General features: G+C 40.9%; 1 protein-coding gene across 2 annotated transcripts; it reads left to right on the top strand.

Moving 5' to 3' along the window:
* Positions 1-6408: 6408 nt before the first annotated feature.
* CALCB (calcitonin related polypeptide beta) lies at positions 6409-20744 on the top strand. 2 transcript variants are annotated; one of them, XM_089662059.1, is made up of 5 exons: positions 6410-6562; positions 7446-7537; positions 7662-7793; positions 17235-17419; positions 20496-20744. In XM_089662059.1, exons 2-4 carry the CDS (start codon positions 7449-7451, stop codon positions 17392-17394), a joined length of 381 nt encoding a protein of 126 aa, XP_089518185.1. In that variant the 5' UTR covers positions 6410-6562; positions 7446-7448; the 3' UTR covers positions 17395-17419; positions 20496-20744. The 2 variants fall into 2 exon arrangements, with proteins under 2 accessions (XP_089518184.1, XP_089518185.1); XM_089662058.1 differs by lacking the exons at positions 17235-17419; positions 20496-20744 and adding an exon at positions 14790-15319 and having other exon boundaries at positions 6409-6562.
* Positions 20745-21079: the final 335 nt, after the last annotated feature.

Genomic DNA, 21079 nt, shown 5'->3' with positions numbered 1-21079 from the left:
CAACCCTCTTCTCATGTATCAGCCCTATACTAACCCTCTCCTCGACTTTAACCCCTATACCAACCCTCCACCCCAGTATCATGCTATACTAATCGTCTTCTCATCTTCCACCCCCATAATGATCCTCTCCTTCTCCACCACCAGTATACTAACCCTCTTCCCCACTAATAACCCTGTACTAACCCACTGTCCTATCACGCCTATACCAACCCTGTCCTCCACTATCACCCCTATACTAACGTTCTACTGCACTGTCACCCCAATATGAACTCTCTTCCCCTCTATCACCCCTATACTTTTCCTCACCATCACTCCTATACTTATCCTCTCCCTCACTATCACCCCTATAATAATATTATTTCCTGCTTTCACCCTTATTCTAACCCTTCCTATCACCTCTATAGTAATCTTCTCCCCTTCTACCACCCTTATATCAACCCTCTCCCCATCTATCACCCCTATACTAACCCTCTCCCCCAACAACACCCCTATACTAACCTTCTTCCCATCGATCACCCCTATACTAACCCTCTCCCCAACAACACCCCTATACTAACCTTCCCATCGATCATCCCTGTACTAATCCTCTTCCCCAACAACACCCCTATACTAACCTTCTTCCCATCGATCACCCCTATACTAACCTTCTTCCCATCGATCACCCCTATACTAACCTTCTTCCCATCGATCACCCCTGTACTAACCCTCTCCCCCAACAACACCCCTATACTAACCTTCTTCCCATCGATCACCCCTGTACTAACCCTCTCCCCAACAACACCCCTATACTAACCTTCCCATCGATCATCCCTATACTAACCCTCTCCCCAACAACACCCCTATACTAACCTTCCCATCGATCATCCCTGTACTAACCCTCTTCCCCAACAACACCCCTATACTAACCTTCTTCCCATCGATCACCCCTATACTAACCCTCTCCCCAACAACACCCCTATACTAACCTTCCCATCGATCATCCCTGTACTAACCCTCTCCCCCAACAACACCCCTATACTAACCTTCTTCCCATCGATCACCCCTATACTAACCCTCTCCCCAACAACACCCCTATACTAACCTTCCCATCGATCATCCCTGTACTAACCCTCTTCCCCAACAACACCCCTATACTAACCTTCTTCCCATCGATCACCCCTATACTAACCCTCTTCCCCAACAACACCCCTATACTAACCTTCTTCCCATCAATCACCCCTATACTAACCTTCTTCCCATCGATCACCCCTATACTAACCTTCTTCCCATCGATCACCCCTATACTAACCCTCTCCCCCAACAACACCCCTATACTAACCTTCTTCCCATCGATCACCCCTGTACTAACCCTCTCCCCCAACAACACCCCTATACTAACCTTCTTCCCATCGATCACCCCTGTACTAACCCTCTCCCCCAACAACACCCCTATACTAACCTTCTTCCCATCGATCACCCCTGTACTAACCTTCTCCCCCAACAACACCCCTATACTAACCTTCTTCCCATCGATCACCCCTGTACTAACCCTCTCCCCAACAACACCCCTATACTAACCTTCCCATCGATCATCCCTGTACTAACCCTCTTCCCCAACAACACCCCTATACTAACCTTCTTCCCATCGATCACCCCTATACTAACCCTCTCCCCAACAACACCCCTATACTAACCTTCCCATCGATCATCCCTGTACTAACCCTCTCCCCCAACAACACCCCTATACTAACCTTCTTCCCATCGATCACCCCTATACTAACCCTCTCCCCAACAACACCCCTATACTAACCTTCCCATCGATCATCCCTGTACTAACCCTCTTCCCCAACAACACCCCTATACTAACCTTCTTCCCATCGATCACCCCTATACTAACCCTCTTCCCCAACAACACCCCTATACTAACCTTCTTCCCATCAATCACCCCTATACTAACCTTCTTCCCATCGATCACCCCTATACTAACCTTCTTCCCATCGATCACCCCTATACTAACCCTCTCCCCCAACAACACCCCTATACTAACCTTCTTCCCATCGATCACCCCTGTACTAACCCTCTCCCCCAACAACACCCCTATACTAACCTTCTTCCCATCGATCACCCCTGTACTAACCCTCTCCCCCAACAACACCCCTATACTAACCTTCTTCCCATCGATCACCCCTGTACTAACCTTCTCCCCCAACAACACCCCTATACTAACCTTCTTCCCATCGATCACCCCTGTACTAACCCTCTCACCCTCTAGAAACCCCGTACTAACCATGCATTTCACTATCACCTCTATACAAACCCTCACCCCCACCACTATCAACTGTATGTTAACCTATTTTTTTCTCCTTTTCACCCCTGAACTATTCCTCTCATGTGCCACCAACCCTCAACCACCCCTCTCTTATCACACGTAAACTATCGCACTCTTCAGCTCACCTCTCTAGTACTCCCTCTCCCTATTATCATTCATTTGCTATTCATGTCCCCCATCATCAATCTGCTCTCTGCATTGTCACCTCTGTTTTATCCCTCTGCCCAACCCCACAAAGCCCCTGCTCCACTGTTTCCCCTCTACAAAGCCTCTTTGCGTCCTTACTTTCCCTCTCCCCTTTAATCAAACCTGTATTTAACCTTTCCCATTCCCTATCACTTCTACTTTGTAGTATTCCTCTCACTCATTAGCACCCTCTTCAGTCACTTTCCACCACCATAATCCTGTAGAATTTCTCCTTCCCACCAGCACCGCTATATCAACCTTCTACCAAATACCACTCCTTAATATACCACTCTGCCCCCCTCCCCATTATCAACTTCCACTGACCATCTCCAGCAATATACACCTTCAACTGCCCCTCTCTGTCATTAAACACCCTCCACTGTCCCTCTCCACCATTATACACTGTTCAGTGTCCCTCTCCACCAATATACATCCTTCAGTGTCCCTCTCCACCATTATACACCCTCCACTGTCCCTCTCCCCCATTATACACCGTTCAGTATCCCTCTCCACCATTATACACCCTTCAGTGTCCCTATCCACCATTATACACCCTCCACTGTCCCTCTCCACCTTTATACACTCTCCACTGTCCCTCTCCACCATTATACACCGTTCAGTGTCCCACTCCACCAATATACACCCTTCAGTGCCCCTCTCCACCATTATATTCCCTCCACTCTGCACCATTATATACCATCAACTGTCTCTCTCCACAATTATACACTCTTCAGTGTCCCTCTCCCCCATTATACACCCTCCACTGTCCCTCTCCACCATTATACACCCTCCACTGTCCCTCTCCCCCATTATACGCCCTCCACTGTCCCTCTCCACCATTATACACCGTTCAGTATCCCTCTCCACCAATATACACCCTTCAGTGTCCCTCTCCACCAATATACATCCTTCACTGTTTCCACTTTCCCATTATACATCTTTCACTGTCCCTCTCCACCATTGTACACCCTTCACTGTCCCTCTCCACCATTGTACACCCTTCACTGTCCCTCTCCACCATTGTACACCCTTCACTGTCCCTCTCCACCATTGTACACCCTTCACTATCTCTCTCCACCACTATACACCCTTCACTGTCCCTCTCCACCAATATACATCCTTCACTGTTTCCACTTTCCCATTATACATCTTTCACTGTCCCTCTCCACCATTGTACACCCTTCACTGTCCCTCTCCACCATTGTACACCCTTCACTGTCCCTCTCCACCATTGTACACCCTTCACTGTCCCTCTCCACCATTGTACACCCTTCACTATCTCTCTCCACCACTATACAGCCTTCACTGTCCCTCTCCACAAACATTACACCCTGCACTATCCCTACTGTCCCATTATACATCCTTCACTGTCCCTCTCCACCATTTCACACCCTTCACTATCCCTCTCCACCATTGTACACCATTCACTATCCCCAATGTCCCATTATACATCCTTCACTGTCCCTCTCCACCAAAATTACACCCTTCACTATCCCTACTGTCCCATTATACACCCTTCACTGTCCCTCTCCACCATTATACACCCTTCACTGTCCCCTCCACCACTATACACCCTTCACTGTCCCTCTCCACCACTATACACCCTTCACTGTCCCCTCCACCACTATACACCCTTCACTGTCCCTCTCCACCACTATACACCCTTCACTGTCCCTCTCCACCACTATACACCCTTCACTGTCCCTCTCCACCAAAATTACACCCTTCACTATCCCTACTGTCCCATTATACATCCTTCACTGTCCCTCTCCACCACTATACACCCATCACTATCCCCAATGTCCCATTATACACTCCACTGTCCCTCTCCACCAATATACACCCATCACTATCCCCAATGTCCCATTATACATCCTTCTTCACTGTCCCTCTCCACCAAAATTACACCCTTCACTATCCCTGCTGTCCCATTATACACTCCACTGTCCCTCTCCACCAATATACACCCATCACTATCCCTGCTGTCCCATTATACACTCCACTGTCCCTCTCCACCATCATACACCCTCTATTGTCCTAATCTGTCATTGTAACTGCCCCTCTCTACCATGATATGACAGGCTTGCAGCACAGCTCTAAGCTAGACAATGTAAAGTAACCCAGCCGATGCGCTGATGTGGGGGCAGGTGTCCTGACTGTATCTAGGGGTGTAAAGTTGTCAAGAGATGTGGACGCTGCTCAATCCAACCCACATGGAGTGGTGGAAGGTGTCTGTGTTGGCCTTAGTCCTCGCTCCGGCCACGTCCTCGGATGCGTTTTGCCCCACTCATCGGGGCTTGGCCACAGAGGCGACCCACTGGGTGGGGCGAGATGCGAGGTGCATAGACTTGAATAGGGGCATGTAGACTGGTATATATGTACAGTGAAGTGTATACACTGATATGTAGGTGCAGGGAAGTTTATAGACTGGTATAGATACAGCGAGGTATATAGACTGGTATATAAGTTGAGTGGGGTATAGGGATTGGTATATAGGTACAGTGAGGTGTAAAGACTGGTATATAGGTACAGTGGGATATATAGACTGGTATATAGGTACAGTGAGGTGTAAAGACTGGTATATAGGTACAGTGGGATATATAGACTGGTATATAGGTACATTGAGGTATGTAGACTAGTATATAGGTACAGAGAGGTACATAGACTGGTATGTAGGTAGAGTGAGTGCTATAGACTGGTATATAGGTACAGTGGGATATATAGACTGGTATATAGGTACAGTGGGATATATAGACTGGTATATAGGTACATTGAGGTATGTAGACTAGTATATAGGTACAGAGAGGTACATAGACTGGTATGTAGGTAGAGTGAGTGCTATAGACTGGTATATAGGTACATTGAGGTATGTAGACTGGTATATAGGTACAGTGAGGGGTATAGACTGGTATATAGGTACAGTGAGGTGAAAAGACTGGTATATAGGTACAGTGAGGGGTATGGACTGGTATATAGGTACAGTGAGGGGTATGGACTGGTATATAGGTACAAAGAGGTATATAGACTGGTATATAGGTACAAAGAGGTATATAGACTGGTATATAGGTACAAAGAGGTATATAGACTGGTATATAGGTACATTGAGGTATGTAGACTGGTATATAGGTACATTGAGGTATGTAGACTGGTATATAGGTACAGCGAGTGGTATAGACTGGTATATAGGTACAAAGAGGTAGATAGACTGGTATATAGGTACAAAGAGGTATATAGACTGGTATATAGGTACAAAGAGGTATATAGACTGGTATATAGGTACAAAGAGGTATGTAGACTGGTATATAGGTACAGTGAGGTATATAGACTGGTATATAGGTACAGTGAGGTATATAGATGTATATCCTGGTGTAGGTAGGTGTGTAGACCAGTATAGATGGTTGGTCACTGATATATTGACCACCATAAAAGTTTTGTAGATGGTTCTTGTGCTGCAGTTGGCCATGTTGCCCCTTCCCACCCCCCACACCGGGATGCACTCAGATTAGTCAGCGTTGCGATAAATCGCTGATGATCTGGCGATGGTGTCTGCAATGCAGTACGTTCTGCAGTAGATGTCGCTTTTAATAAAGGCCGTCCATTGAGTTTTTTGTCTCCCACAACAACATCGAGTCATATTTTGGGAAGGGGGGGGGGGGAGCGGTGTAAGCAGAGGATAAATTATTAATGACTGGAGACTCTTCCCCTTTACTTTTCATTAACGTTTCTGCTTTTTTTTTTTTTTTTTAGTTTTTTTTTTCAATGACATCAATGCAAATGCTTCTATCAGGGAGCGATGACTGGCAGGTTTTGTGAATGGAATTCTCAGTGACTGTGATGACGTCATTGGTCGCCCGGGGGGTCCGGACCCTGCCGGGGATTGGTCGGTGTTGGGCTGGGATGGCCCCCATTGGCTGGCGGGCGGTCACAGGACGCCCACACACTCTCATGCAGTCGGCAGGTATATAAGGGCGCCCTTCTTCTCATTGGAGAGCACTGAGAGTGAAAATCGTAACTGCTCTAAGAGAGTCTCTCCCACTAGGAAGCCGACAACTTACAATCACTGGCCAGGTAAGTGGATTTGAAGTTCTCCGACTCTTTGCTATGACACTCGCCGCTCTTCCACCTTCTCCACGCAGGCGGCTAACGCTTTTGCCGTCGCCGTCATTTCTATTTTACATTCAGCAACGTCTAGTACAGATGATAAAGCTGATGAAAGGAATTGTCCGTATTCAGCCATCCCGGTGCTAGAAGTCTCACCTGATGGATCTGGTGGAACTATAGCTCTGTTCCCTTGGCTCTTGGGCTCCTGAGGAACTAAAATGCCCAGCATGCCCAGGAGCCCTAAGTTAAATGTGTTTTAGCTGCTTCAGTGTGTAACACGGACAAGGAACGGTCATTGCCTGCTAAGGTTGATTTAAAAGCCTGCTGGGATGGTGGGGAACTATAAGTCCCAGTATGGCGGCAGACTCTGTCTTTCTATAAGCTGATTGGAGGAATGAAATGTCAGCCTACCTCCAGGATGAATCCTTTGACCGTGGTAGATTCGTGTCCCTTATTTCCAGATTTTACCATTTCCAAATTTTACTACAAATTTTGACTTGCAGCATTGGGTCTGTCGCAGAACTACAACTCCCAGCGTGTGCAAAGCCTGACAGCTGCAGGTTAAATCCTTCCACCAGCCTCCATATGTAACGATTATAAAACAGACTTCAATGCATCGCAATTTTCATTTCATCGAACACCGCGCTCCAGCGTATAATAAGATCTTCTAATAAGGTGGTGTGAGGGCTGCGAGAGCCGGAGACGGCGACTTGCGAGTGGAATGTGTGGCAGTCGCTGGAAAGCTTTCAGGAGATTATGGTGGAGAGGTCTGGGGGGGGGGGGGGGGGTTTAATGATGATGGCATTGCTGGCAGCCGGCCAAAACTTTCCCTTTAAATCTTCCTGGACAGGACATGATGGTTCTCCTGAAGGTCTCCTCCCTCGTCGCAGTCCTGGGCTTGGTGGTCAGCCAGATGTCCAGCACGCAGGCAGCGCCAGTCAGGTAAGAGGGTGGCGTCCGCCTGGGATGGCGCAGTCTGGGGGATGTCGGGTATTAGGCTGCGGGACTGCGGCGTGGTCACTCGCCCCTCTTCCTCTGACATTCGCTCTCTTCTCTCCCCATGAAGACCGGGCTTGGACACCTTAACGGACCGGGTCACCATCAGCGACTATGAGGCACGACGGTTACTCAACGCTTTGGTCAAAGAATTCGTACAGATGACGGCAGAGGAGATGGAGCAGGGGGGTGATGGGAACAAGTAAGTGAGCCCTGCGGGGGGGGGGGGGGGGGGCACATTTAATTTTCTCTCATATCATCTCCCTCCTACTATGGACACTATACTGCTGAAACATACAGGATTTATTCTGGGCGAGTCTGTACAGCAGAGTATAATACCAACATATATAGATGGGGCGAGTGTACAGCACAGAGTACACTATAATACTCAGATATATAGATGGGGCGAGTGTACAGCACAGAGCACACTATAATACTCAGATATATAGATGGGGCGAGTGTACAGCACAGAGTACACTATAATACTCAGATATATAGATGGGGCGAGTGTACAGCACAGAGTACACTATAATACCAACATATATAGATGGGGCGAGTGTACAGCACAGAGTACACTATAATACGCAGATATATAGATGGGGCGAGTGTACAGCACAGAGCACACTATAATACTCAGATATATAGATGGGGCGAGTGTACAGCACAGAGCACACTATAATACCAACATATATAGATGGGGCGAGTGTACAGCACAGAGCACACTATAATACTCAGATATATAGATGGGGCGAGTGTACAGCACAGAGTACACTATAATACTCAGATATATAGATGGGGCGAGTGTACAGCACAGAGTACACTATAATACCAACATATATAGATGGGGCGAGTGTACAGCACAGAGTACACTATAATACGCAGATATATAGATGGGGCGAGTGTACAGCACAGAGTACACTATAATACCAACATATATAGATGGGGCGAGTGTACAGCACAGAGTACACTATAATACGCAGATATATAGATGGGGCGAGTGTACAGCACAGAGCACACTATAATACTCAGATATATAGATGGGGCGAGTGTACAGCACAGAGCACACTATAATACCAACATATATAGATGGGGCGAGTGTACAGCACAGAGCACACTATAATACTCAGATATATAGATGGGGCGAGTGTACAGCACAGAGTACACTATAATACTCAGATATATAGATGGGGCGAGTGTACAGCACAGAGTACACTATAATACGCAGATATATAGATGGGGCGAGTGTACAGCACAGAGTACACTATAATACGCAGATATATAGATGGGGCGAGTGTACAGCACAGAGTACACTATAATACTCACATATATAGATGGGGCGAGTGTACAGCACAGAGTACACTATACTACTCACATATATAGATGGGGCGAGTGTACAGCACAGAGTACACTATAATACTCACATATATAGATGGGGCGAGTGTACAGCACAGAGTACACTATAATACTCAGATATATAGATGGGCGAGTGTACAGTATAAAATATATAGGTATATAAAGTCAGTATATACAGTACAAAGTACATTATATTATCTATCTATCTATCTATCTATTATCTATCTATTATCTATCTATCTATCTATCTATCTATCTATCTATCTATCTATCTATTATCTATCTATTATCTCTCTATCTATTATCTATCTATCTATCTATCTATCTATCTATTATCTATCTATCTATCTATCTATCTATCTATCTATCTATCTATTATCTATCTATCTATCTATCTATCTATCTATCTATCTATTATCTATCTATTATCTCTCTATCTATTATCTATCTATCTATCTATTATCTATCTATCTATTATCTATCTATCTATCTATCTATCTATCTATCTATCTATCTATCTATCTATTATCTATCTATTATCTATCTATCTATTATCTATCTATCTATCTATTATCTATCTATCTATTATCTATCTATTATCTATCTATCTATCTATCTATCTATCTATCTATCTATCTATCTATCTATCTATCTATCTATTATCTATCTATTATCTATCTATCTATCTATCTATCTATCTATTATCTATCTATCTATCTATCTATCTATCTATCTATCTATCTATTATCTATCTATTATCTATCTATCTATCTATCTATCTATCTATCTATCTATCTATCTATCTATTATCTATCTATTATCTATCTATCTATCTATCTATCTATCTATCTATCTATTATCTATCTATTATCTATCTATCTATCTATCTATCTATCTATCTATCTATCTATCTATCTATTATCTATCTATCTATCTATCTATCTATCTATCTATCTATCTATCTATTATCTATCTATTATCTATCTATCTATCTATCTATCTATCTATCTATCTATCTATCTATTATCTATTATCTATCTATCTATCTATCTATCTATCTATCTATCTATCTATCTATCTATTATCTATCTATCTATCTATCTATCTATCTATCTATCTATCTATCTATTATCTATCTATCTATCTATCTATCTATCTATTTATCTATCTATTATCTATCTATCTATCTATCTATCTATCTATCTATCTATCTATTATCTATCTATTATCTATCTATCTATCTATCTATCTATCTATCTATCTATCTATCTATTATCTATCTATCTATTATCTATCTATCTATCTCTCTATTATCTATCTATTATCTATCTATTATCTATCTATCTATTATCTATCTATTATCTATCTATCTATCTATTATCTATCTATCTATCTATCTATCTATCTATCTATCTATCTATCTATCTATCTATTATCTATCTATCTATTATCTATCTATCTATCTATCTATCTATCTATCTATCTATCTATCTATCTATCTATTATCTATCTATCTATCTATCTATCTATCTATCTATTATCTCTCTATCTATCTATCTATCTATCTATCTATCTATCTATCTATCTATCTATCTAGCGGGAGAGAGAGAGAAATGGGAATATATATATATAGAGAGAGATGGGATGAGTCTATACAGTACAGAGTACATTATATTACCCCTGTATGTATATATATATATATAGATTTGATGGAGTCTGTACAGTGCAGAGTATATTATTGAACCTCACATTATGAACACATTTCATGAGTCTGTAAAATTGGATTTCTCATATATCATCCACCCCATACTATGGACACTATACTGCTGAATCCTATAGGATGTGTAGAGGGGGAGTCTGCACAGTGCAGAGTACATTGACATACCTCACTATAACTCAGACTGTGTCTGTCTCTTCTGTCTACATTCTCCTGTCTTCAGTACTCCCATTCTCCTCTCCTCAGTACTCCCATTCTCCTCTCCTCAGTACTCTCATTCTCCTCTCCTCAGTACTCCCATTCTCCTCTCCTCAGTACTCCCATTCTCCTGTCCTCAGTACTCCCATTCTCCTGTCCTCAGTACTCCCATTCTCTTCTCCTCAGTACTCCCATTCTCCTCTCCTCAGTACTCCCATTCTCCTCTCCTCAGTACTCCCATTCTCCTGTCCTCAGTACTCCCATTCTCTTCTCCTCAGTACTCCCATTCTCCTCTCCTCAGTACTCCCATTCTCCTCTCCTCAGTACTCTCATTCTCCTGTCCTCAGTATTCCCATTCTCCTGTCCTCAGTACTCCCATTCTCCTCTCCTCAGTACTCCCATTCTCCTCTCCTCAGTACTCCCATTCTCCTGTCCTCAGTACTCCCATTCTCCTGTCCTCAGTACTCCCATTCTCCTCTCCTCAGTACTCCCATTCTCTTCTCCTAGTACTCTCATTCTCCTCTCCTCAGTACTCCCATTTTCCTCTCCTCAGTACTCCCATTCTCCTCTCCTCAGTACTCCCATTCTCCTCTCCTCAGTACTCTCATTCTCCTCTCCTCAGTACTCCCATTCTCCTCTCCTCAGTACTCCCATTCTCCTGTCCTCAGTACTCCCATTCTCCTCTCCTCAGTACTCTCATTCTCCTCTCCTCAGTACTCCCATTCTCCTCTCCTCAGTACTCCCATTCTCCTGTCCTCAGTACTCCCATTCTCCTTTCCTCAGTACTCCCATTCTCCTGTCCTCAGTACTCTCATTCTCCTCTCCTCAGTATTCCCATTCTCCTCTCCTCAGTACTCCCATTCTCCTGTCCTCAGTACTCCCATTCTCCTGTCCTCAGTACTCCCATTCTCCTGTCCTCAGTACTCCCATTCTCCTGTCCTCAGTACTCCCATTCTCCTGGCCTCAGTACTCCCATTCTCCTCTCCTCAGTACTCCCATTCTCCTCTCTTCAGTACTCCCATTCTCCTGGCCTCAGTACTCCCATTCTCATCTCCTCAGTACTCCCATTCTCCTCTCCTCAGTACTCCCATTCTCCTCTCCTCAGTACTCCCATTCTCCTCTCCTCAGTACTCCCATTTTCCTGTCCTCAGTACTCCCATTCTCCTCTCCTCAGTACTCCCATTCTCCTCTCCTCAGTACTCCCATTCTCCTCTCCTCAGTACTCCCATTCTCCTCTCCTCAGTACTCCCATTCTCCTGGCCTCAGTACTCCCATTCCCCTCTCCTCAGTATTCCCATTCTCCTCTCCTCAGTACTCTCATTCTCCTCTCCTCAGTATTCCCATTCTCCTCTCCTCAGTACTCCCATTCTCCTCTCCTCAGTACTCCCATTCTCCTGGCCTCAGTACTCCCATTCTCCTGTCCTCAGTACTCCCATTCTCCTGGCCTCAGTACTCTCATTCTCCTGGCCTCAGTACTCCCATTCTCCTGGCCTCAGTACTCCCATTCTCCTGTCCTCAGTACTCCCATTCTCCTTTCCTCAGTACTCCCATTCTCCTTTCCTCAGTACTCCCATTCTCCTCTCCTCAGTACTCCCATTCTCATGTCCTCAGTACTCCCATTCTCCTTTCCTCAGTACTCCCATTCTCATGTCCTCAGTACTCCCATTCTCCTGGCCTCAGTACTCCCATTCTCCTTTCCTCAGTACTCCCATTCTCATGTCCTCAGTACTCCCATTCTCCTTTCCTCAGTACTCCCATTCTCATGTCCTCAGTACTCCCATTCTCCTTTCCTCAGTACTCCCATTCTCATGTCCTCAGTACTCCCATTCTCCTTTCCTCAGTACTCCCATTCTCATGTCCTCAGTACTCCCATTCTCCTGGCCTCAGTACTCCCATTCTCCTGGCCTCAGTACTCCCATTCTCCTGTCCTCAGTACTCCCATTCTCCTTTCCTCAGTACTCCCATTCTCCTTTCCTCAGTACTCCCATTCTCCTCTCCTCAGTACTCCCATTCTCATGTCCTCAGTACTCCCATTCTCCTTTCCTCAGTACTCCCATTCTCCTCTCCTCAGTACTCCCATTCTCCTTTCCTCAGTACTCCCATTCTCCTCTCCTCAGTACTCCCATTCTCCTGTCCTCAGTACTCCCATTCTCCTGTCCTCAGTACTCCCATTCTCCTCTCCTCAGTACTCCCATTCTCCTCTCCTCAGTACTCCCATTCTCCTGTCCTCAGTACTCCCATTCTCCTCTCCTCAGTACTCCCATTCTCATGTCCTCAGTACTCTCATTCTCCTCTCCTCAGTACTCCCATTCTCCTTTCCTCAGTACTCCCATTCTCCTCTCCTCAGTACTCCCATTCTCCTCTCCTCAGTACTCCCATTCTCCTCTCCTCAGTACTCCCATTCTCCTGGCCTCAGGGTTCTGTGTATTACCCACTCAGCACAGCGCCCTCCAGCGGCCGTTTCCCCCCCCCCCCCCCAGGAATGTTCAGGGTATTAGGGCAGACATTACCAGTGAAGTACTGGGGGTGATAGTACTTCTCCGGTCCTCTATAGAATTCCTGCCAATGTCCCAGCACAGGATCCCCCAGCACAGCTTCCCCCAGCACAGGATCCCCCAGCACAGGTTCCCCAGCACAGCTTCCCCCAGCACAGGATCCCCCAGCACAGGATCCCCCAGCACAGCTTCCCCCAGCACAGGATCCCCCAGCACAGGTTCCCCAGCACAGCTTCCCCCAGCACAGGATCCCCCAGCACAGGTTCCCCAGCACAGCTTCCCCCAGCACAGGTTCCCCCAGCACAGCCTCCCCCAGCACAGCTTCCCCAGCACAGGTTCCCCCCGCACAGCCTCCCCCAGCACAGGTTCCCCCAGCACAGCCTCCCCCAGCACAGGTTCCCCCAGCACAGGTTCCCCAGCACAGGGTCTCCCAGCACAGCTTCCCCAGGACATCTTCCCCCAGCACAGGTTCCCCCAGCACATCTTCCCCCAGCACACCTTCCCCCAGCACAGGTTCCCCCAGCACAGGTTCCCCCAGCACATCTTCCCCCAGCACATCTTCCCCCAGCACAGGTTCCCCCAGCACATCTTCCCCCAGCACAGCTCCCCCAGCACAGCTTCCCCCAGCCCAGGTTCCCCCAGCACAGGTTCCCCCAGCACAGCTTCTCCCAGCACATCTTCCCCCAGCACAGGTTCCCCCAGCACCACGATGGACTGACATCAGATCAGTAAATGATTCATTCTGATTGGTTGCTGCACTTGGTCCTTATCCTGTCTGTCAGTTGCGGCCTCCTGCAGATCCATTAACTCATTCCCTGCCACAGGTGTGTATCGGGGGGTTCATTGTGTTTTAGAAAGGGAGCGAGTGACACCCGCCACCTCCCGCCACCCCCGGGAGGACAGATTGGATGATGTAAGGGTGAGGTAGGAAGGCCTGGGGATGGGGATGGGGGGTGTGGGGAGGGATGGGGGGATGGGGAGGGATGGGGGGTTCTTGTGGGGTCCTATACTGTGTTTTGCATGATGGCCGGTGTGTCTGCAGTAAGAGCATCACTAGGAGCTGGGCGTTCACACTGAGCGGTGACTTCATTCTCTGAGCGCACTGATCAATGGATGCATGCCCTGCATTAAAATACCCCTCCCCCCCCCCTGCAGCCAGCACTACCGCATGACGAAGCCAGAGCAGCATGCCAGCAGCTCTGGACCGCTCCCCCCCCCCCCCAGCAAGGCATGGGCACCACTCACTGTGAGCAGCATGACACACTAACAGGGCGAGGTGGTGGTGGATGGGCCAGCACGGGCTGAGATTGTCGGGGGATGCAAGCTGCATGAAGGCGCATGCGTGTGACGATCTCGTTTCATTTAGTTTTTTTGGGGTTTTTTTGGTCTGGTTTTGGTTGTTGGCATGTTCTTCTCTTCTGTCTCCCCCTTGCAGCTTGGATAACAGGCCCGTGTCCAAACGTTGCTCGGGCCTCAGCACGTGCACGCTGTGGAAACTGTCTCAGGACTTGCACAAATTAAGCTCCTACCCTCGCACCGACGTGGGCGCCGGGACCCCCGGCAAGAAGAGGAGCGCCCTGGGGGCCCTGGACAATGAACACTACTATGGCGACCAGCTTGACATTAATAACTAGGAGTCTCCAGCGGCGCCATGCATGCGGGGCTCATGTGTAGACAAGTGACTTCTAGCCAATGGGCAGGGTACCCCAGCTGGATCTGAAATGCCCAAGACCCCCCCACCCCCACCCCCTAAGATAGATAGACGCAACAAGCAGCCCCCCCCCCTCCTTCCCCTTATCCCCTTCCCCCCCAAACATAAGCACAATGATTTATTTTACCAAAAATATCACAAAAAAAGAATAAAAAAATAGCGATTTTGTCCCTTTTTTTTCCATCATTGCTTCTACAATGTACAATAAAGTCGTCTTCTCTCCCGGCCTAATTAATAAACCTATTTTTCTACGAGGTTAAGCATTGTCTTTAATTAAATTGCTGGAAGGAGTCCCCATTAATGGACTCCCGCGGTGTCACTGACACCAGTCTGCCGTGTAACCGCATTCGGTGATTTCCTGCGCTAATCTCTGCATGACTTCATTGCTAGAAATGCTGACTTGCATGTGACTTTGCATGTGACCGGTCCAGGTAAGAAAAACCTTTTTGTTTTAAATTCCCGCACTTTAGAGACAGCGAGATTCATTTTCCAGATCCGAAGTATTGGCAGTTAGGAAAGATTTTAGATTTGTATCATTTATTTTTTTTTCTAAACAAAAAAAATTTATATTTTATTTATTTTCTAATTAGAGGTGGAAACAGTTTAAGCAATTTTTGGGGCCACAAAATTAGTATTTATGTATTATATCATTGTGTTATTATTATTTTTTTTTTTTAGATGTAACCGAGATGCAGCAGCTTATGCTATAGAGTTCAAATTAGTTTTAGTATGAATTTGTATAACAGTATTTTTTAATATTTAATTTTTTCTTGCAAGCAGTTATGTGCAAAAAGTCAAATTCAAAGTTAGGGAGGTGAGTTTAGGAAGGTGAAGCTCATATTATGAAAAAAATATAAATGGTAATACTACTACTACTGCTACTAATAATAATAATTTATTAGTATTATTATTTCATTATTCAATTATTATTGTTATATTTTATAAATAATAAGAAAAATGATAATATTTGTTATAATTTTTTGTTCTTATTCTTATTTTTATTGTTGAAAATATAAATTATTATTATTATTATTATTATTATTAATAATACATAATATAATGATAGTAATAATAATGATAATATTTGTTATAATTTTTTGTTCTTATTCTTATTTTTATTGTTGAAAATATAAATTATTATTATTAATAATACATAATATAATGATAGTAATAATAATGATAATATTTGTTATAATTTTTTGTTCTTATTCTTATTTTTATTGTTGAAAATATAAATTATTATTATTAATAATAATACATAATATAATGATAGTAATAATAATGATAATATTTGTTATAATTTTTTGTTCTTATTCTTATTTTTATTGTTGAAAATATGAAATATTATTATTAATAATAATACATAATATTATAATAATGATAATATTTGTTATATTTTTTTTGTTCTTATTATTATTTTTATTGTTGAAAATATGAAATATTATTATTATTATTAATAATACATAATATTATAATAATGATAATATTTGTTATATTGTTCTTATTCTTATGTGTATTGTTGAAAAGATGAAATATTATTATTATTATTATTATTATTATTGTTAATACATAATATGAAATAATATTTTTTTGTTATTATTATCATTAATAATAATATAATATTAATATGTCATATTTTCAACAATAAAAATAAGACTAAGAACAAAAAATATAACAAATATTATTATTCATTATTCATATAATATAAAATATAAATATAATAATAATTAAATAACTGTTATTATAATAATAATATTTGTTATAATTTTTTGTTCTTATTCTTATTTGTATTGTTGGAAATATGAAATATCATTATTTTATTAATATTATTATTATTAATAATATTAATAGTAATAATACATAATATATTAATAATAATAACAATAATAATAATAAATAATAATTCATATTTCCAACAATAAAAATAAGACTAAGAACAAAAATTATAACAAATATTATCATTATTATTATTTATAAAAATATAATAATAATTGAATAACTGTTATAATAATAATAATTGTTAATATTTTTATTAGTAATAATATTATAATCATCTTTATTATTATTATTATCAATATTACTCTTTGTCATTTTTATTGTATTAGGTATTTGATAGTCATTGCGTGTCAATGTTAGTTCTATCCTGTAATTATTGTTTTGCACCTCCAGCGTGACCACCCAGAAACGAGCGTGCAACACAGCCACTTGCGTCACCCACCGCCTGGCCGACTTTCTCAGCAGGTCAGGAGGAATGGCGAAGAACAATTTTGTACCCACCAATGTCGGCTCCAAGGCTTTTGGCAGGCGAAGACGAAGCGTTCACGTCTAAACTTAGCGATGACATCAGGAATATGGTAATTGTCTCGCAGCCTACGGCACCTCTCCCCCCCTCTCCCACCATCTCTCCCCCTCTCCCCTTCCTCCCCCCCTCTCCCCCCTCTACCCTTCCTCACCCCCCTCTCTCCCCCTCTCTCCCCCCCATTCTCACAAACCTTTTTTCGGGTCCCTGGTATCTCCTTGTGATATTTGTGATCTTTGGGATCAGCAGCAATCTTTTACTATCAGCCCTTAATACAACAGCAAAAAAAAAAAAAAAAAAAAGCAACAATGTAACAAATCTAGTTATTATTTATTTATTTTGTAGCCGTTGTCTGTCCTTCAGTGGAGATCCAGCACTTAGGAATGAGTGTAGTTATTACCAGATTGCCCGCCGTGGAGTCTGAATCCCCCAGAGAGATGGCTGTAGATCCCAGACGGGAAAACGATTTGTGTTCGCCGGGTGCAGCTCAGCTTCACTGCCGCGTGAAGCATCCAGCAGGTCTAAGTGCTGCGCTTCCATTACAGCAGAACACGGAATAGAATTGCATCACCGAGGAATAGAATAGTTTCAGTATATATCTTTTTTTTTGCTATAATAAAATATTTAACTGTTAATATTATACTATTTAAATATTATTAATATTAATTGTAATTAATGTATTACTCTTTAATATTTATACAGATATTAATTATTAATATTAATAATATTTTCTTCGGGCATCAGCCTGGCAATATAATTATATATTGTGGGAAACTGTAGAAAAATTAATTTATCGCTGGGAAAAAAAGAATGAAATTGACCCCAAATGGTCATCATCTACGAGGCGGAACAATGAGTTGCAACATTGAAACTGATTCCTCTTTGAGCGCATCGAACTTTTGAGCGAATAATAAGGATCCCATTGCTTCTGCTGCATTTAAAAGGAGACTAAGGGGCTCAGAATAATAAAAGATTATGTTGAAAAGAAAAATATGAATATTAAATAATAATAACAATAAGTAATATTATTAATAATAAAAATTAATATGAATAGAAGGCGGAGTATCCTCAGAATAATAAAAGATTGTTTTGAAAAGAAAAATATGAATATTAAATAATAATAACAATAAGTATTATTATTAATAATAAACATTAATATGAATAGAAGGCAAAGTATCCTCAGAATAATAAAAGATTGTTTTGAAAAGAAAAATATGAATATTAAATAATAACAACAACAATAAGTATTATTATTAATAATAAAAATTAATATGAACAGAAGGCGGAGTATCCTCAGAATAATAAAAGATTGTTTTGAAAAGAAAAATATGAATATTAAATAATAATAACAATAAGTATTATTATTAATAATAAAAATTAATATGAACAGAAGGCGGAGTATCCTCAGAATAATAAAAGATTGTTTTGAAAAGAAAAATATGAATATTAAATAACAACAACAATAAGCATTATTATTAATAATGGACATTAATATGAATAGAAGGCGGAGTATCAGGAAGCCACCACAACAGCTGCGTGGATATGAATGGAGAAGAATGTAGCAGGGTCTGCTAAGAGATTAATTAATTAATCTGAAAAGAAAAATATTAATATTAAATAATAGTCCTATTAATATTAAATTATATTCTTCTTGTTTTTGCTATACGTAAAAGGAGGGGCTCAGGATAATAAAATATTTTTTCAAAAAGAAAAATATTAATATTAAAAATTGTTGTTTTTGTTATTATTATTATAATATAAAAATCAATATTAACAGAAGGTTGTACTTTATTGTGGAGGATTAGAAAGCCATCACAGTATCTGAGGAAAAAAATAGTAAGAAAAAATATTAATATTAAATAATAATAATTATTATTATTATTGTTATTAATATTACTATTTTTCCTTTTGAAATAATCTTTTATTATCCTGAGCCCCTTTTACATGTAACAGAAACAATGTGTTAATAATGTAATATTAATGGGACTATTATTTTAGTAATTCTATTTTTATTATTATATAAAAATCAATATTAACAGAAGGTTGTACTTTTTTGTGGAGGATTAGAAAGCCATCACAGTATCTGAGAAAAAAAAATGTAAGAAAAAATATTAATATTAAATAATAATTATTATTGTTTTTATTATTATTATTAGTAATATTACTATTTTTATTTTTGAAATAATGTTTTAATATTCTGAGCCCATTAGTTTCCTTTTACATGTAGCAGAAACAATGTGTTTATAATGTAATATTAATGGGACTATTATTATTATTTTAATAAAATTATTATTATTATATAAAAATCAATATTAACAGAAGGTTGTACTTTTTTGTGGAGGATTAGAAAGCCATCACAGTATCTGAGAAAAAAAATAGTAAGAAAAAATATTAATATTAAATAATAATTATTATTTTTATTATTAATATTTTTTTTTTTTTTAAATAATCTTTTAATATTCTGAGCCCGTTAGTCTCCTTTTACATGTAGCAGAAACAATGTGTTTATAATGTAATATTAATGGGACTATTATTATTATTTTACTAATGTTGTTATTATTATTATTATTATTATATAAAAATCAATATTAACAGAAGGTTGTAGTTTTTTGTGGAGGATTAGAAAGCCATCACAGTATCTGAGAAAGAAAAGAGTAAGAAAAAATATTAATATTAAATAATAATATTTATTATTTTTATTATTATTAATATTACTATTTTTATTTTTGAAATAATCTTTTAATATTCTGAGCCCGTTAGTCTCCTTTTACATGTAGCAGAAACAATGTGTTTAGAATTTAATATGAATGGGACTATTATTATTATTTTACTAATGTTATTATTATTATTATTATTATTATATGAAAATTCATATTAATAGAAGGTTGTATATTTTCTTGGGGGGTGAAGGATTAGGAAGCCAGCAGCTGTATGGCTATGAATGGAGGAGCATGTAGGAGGGTCCACTGAGAAATGTAATTAATTAATTTGTAACCTATAAAAAAGGGGCAGGACTCTGACACCCCAGACAACTTATAGGCTATAGGCTGAAAACAGGAGGGCAAAAATTTTTTTTACACCCACAGTGACCTATACAAATAAATTAATGATTTTTACATTTTTTTTTTCAGATTGCCATGAAAATGACGTCAACTTTCTTCCAGACACATCAAGAAGGCCAAACTTAAACCTTTTGCATCTTAGAAGACCGATCCATGTTTATTTATTTATTTATTTAAAATGATTAACGTATTATTTTTTCATTTAACATTGCTATTGCACTTCTGTTTTTTATTTATTGTAAAAAAAAAAAGAGGTATTTATTACAATAAAAAGATCTATTCTTTTTATATTATATTTCAAAATAAAATGTGACGGCATCCCCTGATTCTTTATATTCCTCGCACCGCGTGACTCATGGCGCTTGTCATAGCGACTTTGCAGTTCTTGGGGTGCAATGTAAGAGGGACGCCTCAGGTATTGGGGGGGAGGGGGTTAGGGAAGGGGGGTTGATGATGAGCTGGAGTTTGGTGTGCCGTGCCTTGTTGTAAAACTGTTGGACTGACATGATTGTACAGTATGTTATAGAAAAAAAAAAAAAAAAAAGAAACCAAAAAAAAAAAAAAAACATAAAAATTTAACATTGTATCAATTGTGAATTTCAGCAAGATTAAAAAAAGTATTTTAGATACACCCTGATTTTTCACGGCTTTTC

This window comes from Staurois parvus, unplaced genomic scaffold, assembly GCF_062004578.1.
Source record: "Staurois parvus isolate SC_StPar_1 unplaced genomic scaffold, SC_StPar_1.0 ptg001421l, whole genome shotgun sequence".
Classification (NCBI taxonomy): Eukaryota; Metazoa; Chordata; class Amphibia; order Anura; family Ranidae; genus Staurois; species Staurois parvus.
The sequence above is the reverse complement of the archived record's forward strand: the minus strand, read 5'-3'. Positions and strand labels throughout refer to the sequence as shown.

What these genes read in the sequence shown, in the direction of transcription:
- CALCB (XM_089662058.1), top strand. Translation starts at nt 7,449, where the DNA reads ATGATGGTTCTCCTGAAGGTCTCCTCCCTCGTCGCAGTCCTGGGCTTG. An exon ending in ACGCAGGCAGCGCCAGTCAG is followed by an intron (nt 7,538 to 7,661) that starts GTAAGAGGGTGG and finishes CTCCCCATGAAG; the next exon opens with ACCGGGCTTGGACACCTTAA. An exon ending in CAGGGGGGTGATGGGAACAA is followed by an intron (nt 7,794 to 14,789) that starts GTAAGTGAGCCC and finishes TCCCCCTTGCAG; the next exon opens with CTTGGATAACAGGCCCGTGT.